The sequence below is a fragment of the Oncorhynchus mykiss genome, chromosome 6, assembly GCF_057628025.1.
Source record: "Oncorhynchus mykiss isolate SJ-2025 chromosome 6, ASM5762802v1, whole genome shotgun sequence".
NCBI lineage: Eukaryota > Metazoa > Chordata > Actinopteri > Salmoniformes > Salmonidae > Oncorhynchus > Oncorhynchus mykiss.
The window spans coordinates 25313630-25332819 of record NC_143027.1 but is presented as its reverse complement, the minus strand read 5'-3'; the positions used below and the strand labels follow the sequence as shown (position 1 = coordinate 25332819).

The 19190-nt window shown below is 39.9% G+C and overlaps 1 protein-coding gene across 1 annotated transcript in view; it reads right to left on the bottom strand.

The window, feature by feature from the left end:
• Positions 1–19190, bottom strand: part of LOC110525590 (solute carrier family 15 member 4) — a 46529-nt gene that overhangs the window by 12530 nt on the left and 14809 nt on the right. Inside the window, exons 6-8 of the mRNA XM_021605838.3 lie at positions 13028–13208; positions 7590–7748; positions 326–484 (exon numbers count right to left, since the gene is read on the bottom strand). Of these exons, the coding sequence (XP_021461513.2) occupies positions 326–484; positions 7590–7748; positions 13028–13208 (499 nt within the window). The remainder of the gene's footprint in view (positions 1–325; positions 485–7589; positions 7749–13027; positions 13209–19190) is intronic.

Below are 19190 nucleotides of genomic sequence, written 5' to 3'. Positions count from 1 at the left end.
ACATCTATAAAAACGCAAGACATTGAGCATGAGAAGCATAATATCATAGTTTTCATCATTCCCGGAAAACTGTGTTCATAAAGATCAATGACCAGTGTGTTGATGGCAGTTCAGAGGCGATGTTTAAAGCCCATTGCGCGGACAGGTTTCCCTAGAGTCCGTATACAGATCATTATGCAGGCTGAGTCGATACAATGCACCATCATTCTCAATCACATTGCTTCTCTCTGAAGAGCCTGTCCACCTCCTCTAACGTGAGTAATGAACATTGTTTCATAAGAACCTGCTTTAACAGCTTGTATTGGCTGTGGGTTTGCTCTCTTACCAAAATCCTTGTGGGAGGACATCCAGCCAATCCCCTTGAGGGAGACTATGGACAGTAGGCCGGAACCCACGAAGGAGCCAATCCCAGAGAAGAAGAAGAACAGCCCCATGATGGCACTCTGCATGGACCTGGGGGCAGCTAAGTAGGCAAACTCCAGACCTGGAAGAGGAGACAGAGACACTTAACTCATCTAATAAACTATAAATACTAACAAGTCAACCCTCATGCAGTACATCTGGCCATACAGAGTAAACATTGACTGATGCTAACATTGATCCAAACACATTTCTAGACTCTGGGCAAACAACATCCATATCTGTACCCTGGCTGGGGGTGATGAACAGTTCAAAGTGTTTTTCAATGACTTTGGCAGAGGACAGCCCATTGGCCATGTGTGAATGTGGCTGTAGTATAGTGGTCAGCAGCAGACTGTGTGTCACAGTGAGTATGACTCATTACCCACGGGTCCCACCTTGACACAGTAGCCAAGGGACAATCACTACGGAATCAACTCCAATGAATCACTGTAGAGCTCCAATTTAGAGATAAGATTTATATTAGAATAACAGGCCTTTCATCCATAACAACTTGACAAATGTATATACATGAGATAGAGGCTTTGGCCCACTGCAGCATTGTTTGACTGCTAAATATCAGTGAAACGTAAAGCTATTCTCCCCCCCAGCAGGCTACCAGTCTGAAGCACCTATTCAGCTGCTATTGTTTCTGGAAAAGTCCCTCAATATTTTGTGTCGTGAGACAGAGGAGGGGATTGAGGGGGGGGGGGGGGGGGGGGGAGCAAGAGGGGGGGATCAAATAGTTTTTCATTTTGCCATGAGAGTTGCCTGCCTGCTAGCTGACATTGATAATTTAATGCCGCGTCAAACCTGTGATTTTTCAAATGAGGTCCTATGACTGCAGCTGTCAGGAGAGATTAGGGAGCCTCTGTTACCCAATGAGTCCCACTAACATTGGCGCGTTTATCTACCATTGGATTAGTCTTTCTTCTTCATCCGTAGATATTAACCATTAGTCTGTGTGATTAACGGAGGCTGAGCTAGAGCTGAGACAAAGACGTCTGTAGAGTGCAAATTGTTAAAAGCTATCTATGAAAAGCTAAGACTCACAGGAACATGTAAGTGTAAAATGTTTTGACACAAGCCACACAAGTCGTTAGAAGGTAAATGGTTCTTCCACATAGACTATAGGAAATCACAGGACATAGTGTCTATAATACAATAAGAAGCTCATAGTGGCTGTCAAACTCCAAATGCCACACATTTGTCTCTGACTAGTTGGATATTAACTTCCCAGTGAGCAAAAATTTACGACTAATGAATGCAAACGTTTGTGTCAAAATGGTTTTGTGTTCTACTTATAGCTCTGGTTGTCCTGAAAATAAAATGGTTTTGTGTTCTACTTATAGCTCTGGTTGTCCTGAAAATAAAATGGTTTTGTGTTCTACTTATATAAAATACTTCATTGTGATGCTAAATAAGGGCTGGACATGCAAATAAATGAAAGTCAGATAAATGAGAAGTCGATTTTTGATGGAGTCTCAGAACCTGATAGGGTTTTAAGAATGCCTTTTTACACCTTCCTCTGTGGGAAAAATTACCAAAAAATGCATGCGACACATGACTCCTCTCACAGTTACCTGGACTGGGACTAACGTAGCTTGTTACGATACATGACTCCTCTCACAGTTACCTGGACTGGGACTAACGTAGCTTGTTACGATACATGACTCCTCTCACAGTTACCTGGAATGGGACTAACGTAGCTTGTTACGATACATGACTCCTCTCACAGTTACCTGGACTGGGACTAACGTAGCTTGTTACGATACATGACTCCTCTCACAGTTACCTGGACTGGGACTAACGTAGCTTGTTACGATACAGAGGGAGGACAGAAACAAAATAAACGTTACTAATAGAACAAAATAATGTGGGGTGAAAACTTTATTACACTGTCAAACGCTCTGCCACAACATACCTGACCTTTCCATTTGTTTCCACCTGAAAACATTTATTTGTATCCTCGGGTAACCTTTTCACAGCAAATGAAAAAAGCTGTAATAGCCTACATATCATAGGGGGAATGCATGAGGTTTCTCGGACAATGCACAGCAGTACAATGGGATCTGTAGAGAAAAAGTGGTATTTGCAGGACAATTTTCAATGAATCCCCTACTTGTCTATGTGGAGGTGGATACAATGAGTCGAGATGGAATAATAATGATGTCCGCTTCCCAACCATACGCAAAACAAAACAGCCTGACCTTCTTGCACCAAGAGGCGGAATTATTCAAAAGGGAACCAGAAAGTAAAAATATTTTATTAAGCTTTCTCCCGAGGGCTGTGTTCCAGGGGTGATTTTTCTTTCTTGGAAAATAACATTAGCCTTTAACATTTTCAAAAGAGCAATACATAATTAAAAATCCCAGAGGGGAACATTTTGCAAAGTTTTCGTATATTCTTAGTGCCTGAAAGCAGGAGAACTGCGGGTGGTGTATAAGCACAGAATTACCCTAGTCCCTCTGAGGCTGAAGGAATTGTAGTGGGGGAGGTGGGAACCTAGATGTATTAAAAGGATTTATTCAAACAGAATAAGACCAAGGGGAAACTGTTTTTCCAGACATATGTCACAATTCAGTCAACCAATTTTCCTTGAAGATATCCCCAGTGGGGGAAGTTTATTTTAGGGCTCCCCGCAGCTTTCTTCTGTCTGTATTTGAATTTCATGGGCATTCTGATATTGGAGTAAAGTGTGACTGCCAGTGGTTTTTTAATAGACACCTCGGGCAAACCAATGTGTACGCTGTTCCAAACATAACTTAATCATGTTCAATTGATTTAATCCGGTTAGTTCATTTTCTTTGTATCTGTGCAATGTCTTTGCATCCGCCCTCAGCCACACAACATCTACCTACAGTGTCTTTCACCCCTGGTTAGGACTAGTCCTAGTTTAAGTTGGAAGCAGTAATGCTTCAAAGGTCCATAAGGTGGCAGAGCTGCCATTGACACCAATCCCTCCACAACAACCAACATGGTTGGCCATTGTAATAGCATCTAGGGGATCAACAGAGCTTATGGCCATGACACAGTCATAGTTACTTCTTTAGACTGAGTCAGTCTATGGGTGCCAGAAGAAAGTGGATGACTGGATGCCGGGGGCTTCACTCAAGACAGTGTTGAATGCTTTGGCAGACCACTCAGCCGTCTGGCTTACATTTCAGCCTACCCCACGAGGCACAATACAAAGACTAAACACTGAGTCACTAAAGGTCTCTTTTGTGGAGATGCCATTTTTGGGCTAAGGAAGAGAAGAAACACAATCTCCAGAAACAACTAGCAATAACTAACACATTATAGAGATTATGTATGAAAGACATGTTGAAGAAAATTAGGAAAAAAATTATTCCTCTTATATGATACAATAGACCTTGTGGACTTGTTTTTTGAAACTATGCAATGTAAAAAAAAAAACATATGGTGACGAAGTGACTGCAATGGCAGTGCACCGAATAGACAGATGAGAGGATGATGCAATCACGAAGAGAGGTGTCAACAACCCCAGTCATCCAGGTAATTGATATCTGTCCGAAACTGAAGCCCGAGCCTGGTAATTATCATGATTTCAGGAGAAATAGAAAGAAAATAATGAGGTAGGATTCTATTGATTTCAATGGCACTCTGCTTGTAGAGTCAAAATGGACAGCTTATGTAATATCTACATCTAACAATACCTCAACCTTCAAAGATATGAGGGAGGACAGATTGTAGGATTTGCTCCTCATGTGAATAGAAGTTCTTAAGTCAACAGTAAAGCTGTTCTTCAGTCGATCGCTACGGTGATGACAATGAAATGACGACGCCAACATCTATCTAGGAGCAACAGTTGTTCAATCAAGGGCAAGCAGAAGAAAATAGCCTAGCCTGTCATTTTGTGCTTGTAGGCTTTGCAGTTGACAAGTGTGTCACCACACACAGGAATGACAAAGATTTGGCATGCAAAGGATTATCTGCACAACTGACAATTCATATCCACGATTCAAAGCATAACTTTACTTTCTCTGAGTAGAACAGCGTGAATTCGGTTCACTTTCAAACATATGATTGTTGGCATAATAATTCTCTACAGATCCATATTGTAGCATCTTCTTTGATCTTTGCCACACCCACACACTGAGCCCACATACAGTGCACTCGGAAAGTCTCCAGACCCCAGGACTTTCTCCCAATTCTGTTACGTTACAGCCTTATTCGAACATGGATGAACTTGTCCCCCCCCACCCTCCCATATGAACCTACACACAATACCCCATAGTGACAAAGCAAAAACAGGTTATACATTTTTGCTAACATTTATATACACTACCGTTCAAAAGTTTGGGGCCATTTAGAAATGTCCTTATTTTTGAAAGAAAAGCACATTTTGTCCATTAAAATGACATCAAATTTATCAGAAATACAGTGTAGACATTTTTAATGTTGTAAATGACTATTGTAGGCATATAGAGTGCCATTATCAGCAACCATCACTCCTGTGTTCCAATGGCACGTTGTGTTAGCTAATCCAAGTTAATTGTTTTAAAAAGGCTAACTGATCATTAGAAAACCCTTTTGCCATTATGTTAGCACAGCTGAAAACTGTTGTTCTGATTAAAGAAGCAATCAAACTGGCCTTCTTTAAACTAGTTGAGTATCTGGAGCGTCAGCATTTGTGGGTTCAATTACAGGCTCAACATGGCCAGAAAAAGACCTTTCTTCTGAATCTTGACCATCTATTCTTGTTCTGAGAAATGATGGCTATTCCATGCGAGACATTTTGTACGATATCTTCAGTTTCTTGGCAATTTCTCACAAGAAATAGCCTTCATTTCTAAGAACAAGAATAGACTGACAAGTTGCAGAAGAAAGTTATTTCTTCACCACAAATGCTGATGCTCCAGATACTCAACTAAAGGCAGCCAGTTTTATTGCTTCTTTAAATCAGAACAACTGTTTTCAACTGTGCTAAAGTAATTGCAAAAGGGTTTTCTAAATGATCAATTAGCCTTTTAAAATGATAAACTTGGATTAGTTAACACAACGTGCCATTAAAACACATGAGTGATGGTTGCTGATAATGGGCCTCTGTACGCCTATGTAGATATTCCATAAAAAAATCTGCCGTTTCCAACTACAATAGTAATTTACAACATTAACAATGTCTACACTGTATTTCTGATCAATTTGATGTTATTTTAATAGACAAAAGTGCTTCTTTCAAAAACAAGGACATTTCTAACTGATCCCAAACTTTGAATGGTAGTGTAAATGTGGTATATTGCTTAATTTCATTTGTGACCAAAATCTAACAAAATATCACAAATGAGACAAAATTTCACCTGCCCCTTTAAGGGCGGGAGGTTACCATGGTGACACGACTTAAATCATGTCTGTGCCTGTGAGATTGAGTCTGACGAGTAGCCACGTTGTCTTCTCTACCCAACAGTCATAGCCGCAGGACGTAGTTTGGGGGTGGGGTCGCTGCTGATTTTTCAAAACTAAATGCATTTGTGTTTGAGTGTTTACCAGCATTTGTAACTTGAGTCTGATAATTATCGGTACAAAACAGTTCATCTGATAATACTTGTGGAATATAAAAATACTTGCTGGATATAGGTTTTCCAGTTTCTTGAAATACTTAACAAAATGCAACTTATTTCTACGGGTAAACTGAAAAGGTCTATTCATTCCTTTTACATTTTAGTAGATGCTGATATCCAGAGAAATTTACAGTAGTGAGTGCATACATTTTCATATGTTTTTGTATTGGTCCCCCATGGGAATTAAACCCACAACCCTAGCTTTGCAAGCACCATGCTCTACCAACAGAGCCATATCATCACAAACCACTTGATGTCTCAATGTAACTCAATTACTGTATTGTGCATAGTTTTTCTTCATGGTGATGGAAAGTCTACAGGTACAAACCTAGATTACCAGCCTATGTACAATATTGTAATGTACATTTACATTAAGGGGTTTGTAAGGATGATAAATTAATTCTGCACAAAAAGGGGTTGTTTTCCATGTCATTTGATAAAAAATATTTGTGTCTTTGCTCATAACTTTGCACATTTTCATGTAAATGTTTGAGGACAGAGTTTTGTTATTTGTGGATTTCATTAGAATGACAAATCACAGAGGAGGAGACATGGCAACAACTATTGAACCCTACAAGATACTGTACTTGATTATACAGAAGAGATACTGGAAAATAATGTTTTTGCTGGTGCTAAAGATGTCTATATTGGTCCGCTAACACTAGTAAAGGCCCAGTGCACTACCTTTGTGAATTTAAAATATATATATATAAAAATAGAAAATGTAATTCAGATTTCTCAGGGGGGCTGCAGCACCCGTAGCACCCTACTTCCCACAGCTATGCTACCAGTTGGAACTCAAACATAGAAAAACTGGGCCCAGACAGACAGATAGTGTAGCAGCGTGAGGTGGGATAGGCTATCGGATTCACAGTTATTTGACTTAGTGCAATTCATTTATCATCTACGAAACAAAAACAGCAGAAGAACTTTGAAAACAGCTACTGCTAATTTATTTTGCTACAGTATACTGTAAAATGTAATCATAGTTGACTATTTGTATTCACAAATGCGAGTGACATGCTCGCACTGTGGAGCCCCGACCACCTGCCAACGTGGCTGTTGAAAGTCATCTTACCCACTAATGCCAAAATCTACCCGCATTTGGCGGGTGTTAATTTTAGGCCCTGGGCAAAATCAATCCCCACTGATTGATCCCTCCCTCCTTACCTAGCAATTTCAACAATAGCTCAGACAACGGCTGCTACACAAATGTAAGGATGCAGAGGAAGGGTTTTTGTGTTTTAGAAAATAACCATTGATTGGAGTCTTAAGAATGAACAGAGGAAACATCAATGTCAGGTTGTTCAAAGGCTGGAGGAGAGGAAGACTATTCATCACAACGCACGCTAAAGACTACTTTACTTTTACATTGACTACTGCACTTCAACTTGCCCTTTAACAAAACCTGCCATTATTGCCTACCGGATAATGGTAGTGATGTAATCAAGATAGGAATGCTAACCATCTACCATCTAGTATTGACTACAAGACCAAGTTAGAATTGTTAACCAAATCTGTTAGACAATTACCATCGTCATTATCAGATCTCTGCATCTCTTTATAATGGTATATATCCACTGGGCAACAGAACAGCTTTCTACTCACCTGCGATGCTGGCAAAGATTTCGCTGATTCCAATGAGCACATACTGAGGTACCTGCCACCATATAGGCAGATCTGCTGCGTAGTAGATGACGTCGCCAAAGACCTGGTCGAATGTGCCATTAGACTTGATGATCTCAAGTCGTTTTGTCTCCAGTATTCCTGTAGGGGTAAACATGTTTAGTTAGAGATGCTTGAATTATGTCACTGCATATATATAAGACACAGATGGAAACAAAACCGTGTTCCCGTGTTTCGGAACTCTCCATTATGGATTATTCAAATATTTAGATACTTTTACATAACTAATGAGGGAAAAGAAAACACTACGAAAGAAAGCAATGGCTATCCTTTGCTGATATTAACTTGGACTGATTCAGCTTTTAAAAACTTTCTTTGCCGAGATGCACCACTTTCTCAAGCCCCAACAAGTAATAGAAATGGCAGATACATTCACACCGTAAACAGGGCAGATCGAAAAATGCCTGCCCTCAAAATACAACCATCAGAAAAACAGAATACTTGTTAAAAGTCCTAAGCGTTCTATATTAAGAGACACACAACCAAACATATTCTGTTGCAGGAGTTAGGGGGATCTGACAGTCCATTAGGGCTTAAGTGTCAAATCAAAGCCTGTGCTTCATTAAGATCACATTTGCACGCTCACACTCAGTGATTACAGAAGTTTGTAATGGAAGAGAGAGCCATCAACTTAACAATAACACCCCTAGCAGTTGTCATCTGCAGCTGCTGATTCCTAAAAGCTTTATTTGATAACCATTATCATGGAAGCAGCAGCTATTTCTAGATAACTCCCAGAGACATACTCCTATCGTCACCCCACACTTAATGCTGTATTTGAGAGGGGATGGGGCCTTATAATCTATCTAGGCTATAATACTGCTTGTCCATCCAAGGCAAGGCGGTTGCTGCCCGGCCCAGAGCAACTTCTTACACGCACACATATACTGCTTTTTTAACATCATATAAGGCATTTGAGCCCTATCCCTGGGCGTAAAAATAAATAAAACTAGAGCTACTTTTGGACATCTAATATAGAACATATTCAATACTAGCTAAACAGATTGTTGAAAGTGATAAAAAATGCAATGTCATTGGCCTTAAATTCAATGTCAAAGCTTCTTTGGCATGTTTCCCACACCATGTGGTGAGGGCCAGCATTGTGGTTCACAACTCAACAAGAGCAGGTCGGCATAGCGATAGATGCCAACCCTGTGAACGGAGGATGGCAGGTGTGCAAGGCAGTGTTAATGCTAGCTGTGCCCGGGGCAACAGATACCACTATGGCTGATACACAGCTGCACATCTGTCTGTGTCCTATGGTGTGTGTTCCCTATACAGTTACATCATGAGGTCAGTTATCCTACAGTGTTCCCCATCTATACACTAGGAGAAAGTTAAAGGAAGCAGAGGGCGAAGGCTTCTTTAATATAATGGTTAGCAGGAGTAACAGAGTACCAACCTTCAATAGAATTAAAAGCCCTCTCCGAAGGGGAACATAGCATGTTACAGACAATGAAAAGTATAGGACATAAAGTGTTTCCAAAAGTAATGAATATACTATAATGTCTCTGTGATTTGCTGCCTTATACATTAAAAGAGAGTATTTCATAGATACGCCAGTGGGAGTACTGTCTGACCACAGTGATGCAGTATGAAGAGGTGGGAACATGCAGGGTATAGTAAAGGAGTTGTGCAGCATTCACCACTTCCATGTCCTCTGTGTGACCAATGGCCACAGTAGACGATGCTGCGCTGCCTTAAACCAAATTGTTTCTGAAATATTCAAGCTTTTTCTTCGCTCTACTTTCAAGTGATGCGATTTCCTTTTAAAAATGTTCTTATGGTAAATAAAAGGCTGGAAAAAAGCCTTCCAACATCTGAAATAAATACAGTGAGCTCCAAAAGTAGTGGGACATTGACAAATGTTGTGTTGTTTTGGCTCCGTACTCCAGCACTTTGGATTTGAAATGATACAATATCATGAGGTTAAAGTGCACACTGTCAGCTTTAATTTGAGGGTATTCACATCTGTATCGGGTGAACCGTTTAGAAATTACAGCAAAATTCTATTGGGCACAAAATAATCGAACACAACCAAAACAAACAGAAAAGGCGTCCAACAAGTCCATAAAGTCACAAGCTTGATGTAATCATTGCATGCTATGAATATGGGACATAATACTAAACTTTTGACTACTTATTATATTGAATTCGTCCCAATAATTTTGGCCCCCTAAAAATGGGGAGACTAGAAATTACAGCACTTTTTGTACATAAACAGTTCACCCAATATGGATGAAAATACTGTTAAATTAAAGCAGACACTCTGCACTTTAATCTCAGTCATTGTATCATTTCAAATCCAAAGTGCTGGAGTACAGAGCCAGACCAACAAACCATTTGTCACTGTCCCAATACTTTGAGCTCACTGTATATACTCAATAATAAATGACATAGTGAGCATCTAGACAGCACTGTGTCCAAAGAATAGCCTAATTAAAAGTGGTTAATATAACTTTACAATGGCAAACAAAACAAACACTTTTTCTACTGGTGCTGTTGAAGTTCTGTCTCATCAGACAGGCTAAAATAAATATATTTCCTGCCTACCTACAATACCTTGTGTGCGCGCACACGCACACACGCACGCACGCACGCACACACGCACACACACACACACGCACACACACACGCACGCACACACACGCGCACACACACACGCACGCACACACACGCACACACGCACACGCACACACGCACACACACACACACGCACACACAAAGTTGGTAAGTAGATGCTCCTGCAGAGTGCCTGTGGTTGGCTGTGGTTTATTAATGACGATGCTGCAGTAGTGAGTGGGATCCAGCCAAGCTGCTCTGTCTCTGGCGAGGGGGGGCTGTTTCTCTGGGGCTTTCATTAGGCTCTGATGACATCCCCACACGGGGTACCAGCTAGCTAAAGCCTCTGGATCACTATCCCTCTATCCACTATCACACAGAAATACAGCAGAATATAAATGTAATAACTACAAGAACAAAGCATTGACTACCAGGAGTGTGTTTGTGAGGGTGTTGTTTAATGCTACTGTAAATGAAATATTTTACGCCACACTAGATATTAATTATCCTCTACAAATGGTTGTTAACAGCATTCAGCTGTGAAGACAGGATTCAATATCCCAAATGTCATAGTGGACACCAACACATTTAAAGTACTCATTATGCTGGAGCAAAAAATAAAATGAAATGTGCATTTGGTTCTCAAGCGTGCCACTGATTTGAGAAAAGCTATTTTCGCTGCCTTTAGGCTCGTCTCACTCAAAATGTTTTTGCCTGAATATATGCTATTCAATCTGAAAATAATAATAAATAAAAAATATAGATTTTATTCCAAATTGAAATGTCAAACTGTCAATTCAAATGAATTTGATTAGACTTTATTTCAAAATATAATCCACAGTCCGTTATGCAACAGAAGCCGTTTACTCCAAACAAAAACAAGTTTCTATTAATAAGTAGGTCCCTTCCCTGTTTCGTTTGCTCTGTTTGGAAACCGTTTACCATTTTAAGAACCAAACGCATTGCAAGACTTATGAATGTTTAGGATTTTTGCGAAATGATCCCTGGCTGCCTGCCCTTTACCTCCTTAAACTATGTTGAAACATGATCCACATACTGCTAAAATAAAGCCAAGCAACAGAGTACCACAGTATGAGTCATAATACCCATAAAACCTAGTGGTCAAACAGGGAAATGGTTACAATCGTTTTTCAGGGTAAGCAGGGTCTAAAATTAACACCTGCGAGATGATTTTGGAATTGGTGGGTAAAATGTCTATTTCACCATCCACATTAGCGGGTGGTCAGGGCTCAATAGTACTCGCATTTGTGAATAAAAATTGTTATGTAAAATAAATGTTACAGTAGCTGTTTTCAAAGTATTTCCTCAGTTTTGTTTCAAAGCTGGTAAATTAAAAATGGTACAAAGTCAAAGAACTACGAATCCTACATAGCCTTTTCTACCTAACGCTGCAACACTACCTGGCTGGGGGCTGTGCACATGTGAAGAATGGAGTCAAATATTCATTTTTAGAAGCGCTGAACACAGGCATAAAAGTTGGTCTAATTTACTTGAAACTAATGCCTACTGAAGTGAGACTTTGTCCTTGTGTTTGACTATTTACATTGTTTTGTTCACAAGCTAGGTTGTTTTTCTATGTTTGAATTTCAACAGCTAGGGAAGAGAAGACAACGCTTCTATTAGTCAGACTCAATCTCACAGGCACAAACAGCGTCACACTACCACGTAACCTCCCGCCTTTAAAGGGGCAGGTGAACATTTTTGTTTCTTCTGTGATACTATGGTTAAAAGACTCAGGTCACAAACGTAATCAATCAATATACCACATTAGTTACTTTTTTACTAGTAATACATGTATTGTTTTTAGAAATAATTACAAAGCACGCTCATCCGTTTTTTGACGGTGTAATTTTAGCAGCATAAATGTTGTTCGCCTGGTAAAAGAAAAATCAGAGGGGCTTGTCGATTTATTTTTATCTTCCTGCTACAGTGCCTGGTATTATGTCATCTTCACTATAGGCTTGCTCGTCCTGTTTGCCTCATGAATCCTGACCAACGATGTGTATAAACCCTGGATTGCTGATGCTATGTAATGGCCAACGACAGTGCCGTATTGGCATTTCCCAGAAGGAGCAGTCCTCCATAGCAATTAATGGAATTCTGCAGTATTTCAATAAAATGTTAAGAACAAAATTACACGCATTTACATATTTCTTTGTTGTAGTAGGGAAAGTAACATAAAAAAAATGTAATAAAAGCATATATTTTTACTATGTTTTATATTCATGTTCAGTTCACTTAATATATTGGCTCAAATATGATATTAAGGAGATTTGAATTTAACATTGAGCTTATAGTCGCGCTGTTCGCCATATAATTTTTTAAACATGCATTAAGGTGTCTAATAGAATATACTTGTCAAAAATGAATAGGCATTAATAAATGCATTTCTATAGCTTCCAATATATTTTTTTACAATGGAAGAGAGCGCAAAATGGCTGCGCAGTGGCTTCAAACAGCGCACCCTGTCAGTCATCTAGGGTTGATACACATCATTGGTCCTGACATCTACCAGTAATGTCCCCCACAGAATAAGGAAACGCAACACAGATCATTGAGAGATGCGAGATCAAGGAGTTGGGTTTTTCCCTAACATGTGACACTTTAAATGTGGGACATATCATAGTGAACAGAATGAAATGGTGAAACTGTGTCTTGAAGAGGATGTTGGGTGGTTTAAATGGAAGATTTACTAGCATGAACTACAATTAAAGTCTCTCTAGACATGCCACGGAATAAGTAAGGGTTAACTGTTGCACTCAGTGTACTCCACTCACCAGCCGCCACAGCTGAACACATAACGAAGAACATCCCCACTGCAATCCTCTTGAGGGAGGAGGGCAGCAGGCCTCTGCGTTTGAGGATGGGGTCCACCACTTTGTCCTTAAGAGGGATCAGCATGAGAATAAGCACTGCGTCGAACATTGTCAGCCAGGCGGCAGGGAAGCGGAACGTGATCTGCCGGGAATTCAGAGGGGGGGAAAAAAAACAAGAGAATATGTACAAGAAGTGCAAAGCATGAAAAACAATAGAAAGAGTGTCAGTGCACTACAGTCCAGTGCTTCGGGGGTGAGAGGGGATGTGCTGATGGCCTCGACACTGTATTGGCGCCCTCGAGTGGACAGAACTAAAACTGAACTGAAGTTAAATTTGAATTAAAAATAGTTATGAAAGTATCCTTTACATTTCACTAAATTATAAATACAAAGATGAATCCTACCAATCCCAAGAACAATGAATCATTGACCAGGATAATTCAGAATTTCTCAAAGCTATGTACTGTAGGTTTGTTAACATGTCCCAGCAGCAAGTGTGTTAGGGTGTAATGGGAAATAGATAATTGCAGTAGCAATTAGCATTAGCAAATGACCATAGAAGGAGCGCACAATATTAATTATAATATAGCTATAGATCTAGAAGTCCATTGACAGAATACTCTTCGTAATTATTCACATGAAAATATTAGATAAATGAAATCAATATGGGAAAACATTTTTATATATCTCAAAACGTAGCCTACAATTCAGTTATTTCTGCTAGAATAAGAAACAATGCTACAGCAAACTGCATAGACCTGATTTATTTTGAATTTCAAATGTTAAGTGCCTCCTGAACTCCCAAAACATCTTTAGTTCTAAACATCTGATGGTCCCATTTATTGCCCAACTGCTGGTAATTTAAACATTGTGCCTTTGCAGTATGAGTGTGTCATAGCATACTTTCATGTATTTAAGTATTTGCACCCGGGGGAATCTAGTTTGAGAGGCAGAGGTGCCCCAGTAGGCACACTTTAACAGGGGTAAGGAAGCACATTAACATGGGTAAATGTTAAGCAGAAAAATAGCCCAGACGAGAACAGCTACTCTTCCCTTGGACTGAGTATGCAGAGAAGACACCTTAAAAACACAGGTGGACAAAAGTCTGGGAAATGTGGCTTTTTATTCAAGAAGTCTCTGCACTTTGGAAGACTAATGACACATTCATATTTTAGTTTTTTCCTGACCTTTGATAGGAGTTTGCTGGAAAAATAAAACCACAACTCTAAGATACAGCTCAAATGTGTCCTCAGAATCTAAGGAGCAACATTACTAACAACATTACTAAGGTAAAGATATCTAATCTCACTTCCCTTTTCATTTTAAGGACTGCTTAGAGTAGGGTGAAAGCAGTTCCTTTTTTTGGAAACAGATATTGCATGCTGAGAATGAAAATAAGTAATTACATTTCCAGTTTAAATGACACTTGAACATGTTAAGACCTTTTCATAAAGAGAAATGTTCATTTCACCTGAAAGCAGTTTTGAAAGATAGTATTGAAATACAAATGGAAATCTGAATAAGTGGAATGCTTTTGCTCTTTTAGGACTTAAAAGATGGATGTTTTAGCACGCTAGAATGTGTGGTTAAAGAGCAAGTGTTTCAGTTCACATTTTACTCTACACTTCCCTTACCAAACGCCAGAGAGACAACGGAATCTAAAAGTAGCAAGTAGCAACAAACCCAAACCACTCTTTAACAGGTGCTTGTCTCTCCTTTGAAGTCATGCAGTGTGCAAATATTATTGTGGATTAGCCAAACACCTCAAATAGGCTACTCCCTGGGAGAAACGGGGGCACACACTACAACAGATGGACTGGCCTAGTCTAGTCAAGAGCATCACCCAGGAACATTATGTCTGACAGAAGCACAAGAGATGCAATAAAAAAAACAGATTGCTCATGTGATTAGGTCAAACTTTTGATTTAATCCTCTGGGCTTTAGGAACCTTGACTGTTTCCAACTGTTGCCTCTGATGCATTATCACCGACCTACTGGCTCATCTCTACAGGGAAACTAATCCTTCCCATTCTGAACCAGGACAGACAACTGTAATATTTAACCTTCAAGTAAAAGTAATGGCCAAAATGTGAGAGTATCTAGCATTTGTTCAAAGCAACAGTCACCATCATCATAGCACAAATGCTGGCACACATACAGATAGCAATCAGCTGGGGCACATTCTTTTTAAAGGGACATTTTAAATGGGTTTTATAGTAAAGACATGTCATTTAACTGTAAAAATGTATTACCTTTTAAACAACCAGTCATGATGTTGTCATGTCATTGTTAAACAAATCACTTCATAGGGGGCATGCGAGTTTCAAGCCTCCCGAGTGGCTCAGTGGTCTAAGGCACTGCATCGCAGTGTTTGAGGTGTCACTACAGACCTGGGTTCAATGTCACAGCCAGCCATGACCAGGAGACCCATGAGGCGGCGCACAATTGGCCCAGCATTGGGGAGGGTTTGGCTGGCCCATCCTTGTCCCATCGCAATCTAGCCACTCCTTGTGGCGGGCTGAGCGCTTGCAAGCTGACTTCAGTCGCCAGTTGTATGGTGTTTCCTACAAAACATTGGTGCCTGCCTTCCAGGTTAAGCGAGCAGTGTGTCAAAAAGCAGTGCTGCTTGGCAGGATTGTGCTTCAGAGGATGGCTCTTGACCTTTGCCTCTCCCGAGTCGGTACATACGCTCTAGAGAAAAGTGGCACGTGGCTGAATCTAGTTGCTCTTTTATGATCACTCTTATCTCCTGATTTTGAGAAACATGCATGTGAAAATCATAACTGGCACGCAGATCGATAAGATAAATTGGCCTCTAGGCCAGGGTTCTAGTCCAAGCTTTTACCCCTTTTCCAATTGGTAATAGTAGTCTTGTCCCATCGCTGTAACTCCTCTCCCAAGTTGGTACAGGAGTTACAGCGATGGGACAAGATTACTATTACCAATTGGAAAAGGGGTAAAAGCTTACAATTTATCATACCGATCTGCGTGCCAGTTATGATTTTCACATGCATGTTTCTCAAAATCACTGTGTCTTGGTTAATCATAAAAATCTGAATTAAAAATTATAGAAATCTAAAAGTTAAAATTCAACTAAATGTGTCTATATGCCATATGGACACTGAAGCACAGTGAACCATCGGCAGCTAAATAAATGAGTGCATGCATGGAACTCAGGAGATAGTCTAGAGCAAGGATCATCAACTAGATTCAGCCACGTGGCACTTTTTTCTAGAGCGTATGTTTGGGGTGCCGGAAGATAATTGCAAATAATTTGTAGACTGCAAGAAGAAACCCCCCCCCCCCCCCAAAAAAAGTATATTTTTTTAATGGCTCAGAAAACTTGGGGGCCAAATAAAACCACCCCAAATTCAGCCTGCAGGCTGCCAGTTGGGGAACCCTGGCCTAGAGGCCAATGCAGCAGTAGGCCTATAACTTCCAATGTAAACTGTGTAAAAAAAATACATAAAGCCGACAAATAAAAACAGCAGAGAATGTCCTGACGAAAATGTAGGTTCTTTAAAAATCACATCCATCTCTCTACTTCGCCTGTCTGCCTCCCTTTCTATCCATCATGACTTGAACTAGGTCTATCACTAATGAAGTGCAACATTGTATCAAATCAGCTGGGTACATCTGGAAGAGGTGCAAACATGCAACATTGTATCAATTAGCCAATTCCTGGCCCCCTAAGACTTTCCCACACCAGTGTACATTTCACAACGAGGCTCTGTGATTATCGAGGGGGAAGAGTATTTTTCAGATACGGTGAGGATTGAGAAACTTATTATTCACAATGGGTGTACTTTATTTTATTTTTTAAAGACTTCATTGACATACTGTGAGAGGTGCAGAAACAATTACTGAGAAGCTCAGCTTATTAGTGCTGGTAGTGGTGAGTGAAAACAATAAGAAATCACATCCCCAAATAGGCACTTTCCTACATATGCGTGCACAGGCATGCACACTCCCTCAACATTAACAGGACAGAGAAACCAGACATGCTCATGTCTCACATGGAGCACCCCAAACAAAAGACAAAGAAAAAAATGGACTAAACTCATAAATTATGGTTATGAAATAAACCAAAACTTGTTTCTCGCAAGTGTAGCTGGTTGTGAACTACGCAACCGTTTCCACCCTGAGAATGAGAATGGTAAACGACAAATTAATGCAAGCATTATTTGATAACACTTTACTTGACACCCAGTGTCACAACACATTATGGCACAGTCATAACAGCTGTCAACCTGCCATATAGATATTTTATGGCTGGTTATCACACCTACATAAGGGTCGAAACCCACATTTAGTCAATTGTTTAGTGTCCCTACCAAGAAGTTTCCTTTTGTTTGGAAGTTTGTTTCTTAAGTTTTGATATTGTAGTAAATCAGTACAGACATTTTGGGTGGCATGTGCTCAACACCACACACAAAAAAAAAAATTCTAAAAAGGCATCCACAAGACTTATTGAGCAATTATTACAAGAACAAGGGAAAGCAGCCCGATCCGATGAGAATTTTGCAAAACTATTATGAACTGGAATAAATGCTGCACTTAACAATGACCAATACAATTCCAGTCGAAATAGAAGATAACAAAAAAAATAATGTAGCCTACCATTACTATAATCCAAATCCATGCCACTATCATGTATCCCGGTGGTTTCCAAACTTTGACCGCGACCCCCAAAAAGGAATGGTAGAAAACGTGCGACTCCCACGCACGCAAATCTATGCACAAATGTAGCCTGTCATTACAGCCATAAACGGTGACGCAAAATAGGCTACAGAAATAAACTGCATTTTACACCTGCATTTGGAGCTGAAAGTCATTCATGTTAGCAGCCAATATCAACTAGGTATATACTACCGTTCAAAAGTCACTTAAATGTTTATTTGATTTTTATGAAAAGCACATTTTTTGTCCATTAAAATAACATCAAATTGATCATAAATACAGTGTAGACATTGTTAATGTTGTAAATGACTATTGTAGGCTTACAGAGGCCCATTATCAGCAACCATCACTCCTGTGTTCCAATGGCATGTTGTGTTAGCTAATCCAAGTTGATCATTTTTAAAAAGGTTAACTGATCATTAGAAAACCCTTTTGCAATTATGTAAGCACAGCTGAAAACTGTATTGCTGATAAAAGCAACAATATAACTGGCCTTCTTTAGACTAGTTGAGTATCTGGAGCATCAGGATTTGTGGGTTTGATTACAGGCTCAAAATGGCCAGAAACAAATAACTTTCTGAAACTCATCAGTCCATTCTTGATCTGAGAAATGAAGGCTATTCCACGCGCGAAATTGCCAAGAAACTGAAGATATCGTCCAACGCTGTGTACTACTCCCTTCACAGAACAGCGCAAACTGGCTCGAACCAGAATAGAAAGAGTGGGAGGCCCCAGTGCACAACTGAGCAAGAGAACAAGTACATTAAGAAGGTCTAGTTTGAAAAACAGATTAGCCAGTTAGCTTGGGTGCTTGACTGCAGTTGTGAGGTCAGAAAGCTTGGAACAACCCTACTGCTCGGCCAGAGCGTCCTGTGCGCTCTGAACGCTCCAATTTACGAACAGACAATCTCACAACACTCTGAATTTACTAACGCCCAGAGCACACTCTGGCACTCCAGATCAAATTTACGAACACACCCTTGGACTAAGAAAACACACTTCATGACACTGTCAAGAAGCAGTATGACCATCATAATCATATAAGCCAAATAAACCTATCACCTATCAAATACATTTAAACTCTGTTTTTCACAAATCCTGACATTTAATCTGAGTAAAAATTGCCTATCTTTGGTCAGTTAGGATGACCACTTTATTTTAAGAATGTGAAATGTCAGACTAATAGTAGAGAGTGTGATTGATTTCAGCTTACATTTCTTTCATCAAATTCCCGGTGGGTCAGAAGTTTACATACGCAATTAGTATTTAGTAGCATTGCCTTTAAATTGTTAAACTTGGGTTAAATGTTGAGTAGCATTGCACAAACTTCCCACAATAAATTGGGTGAATTTTGGCCCATTCCTCCTGACAGAGCTGGTGTACCCGAGTCAGGTTTGTAGGCCTCCTTGCTCGCACATGCTTTTTCCAGTTCTGCCCACAAACT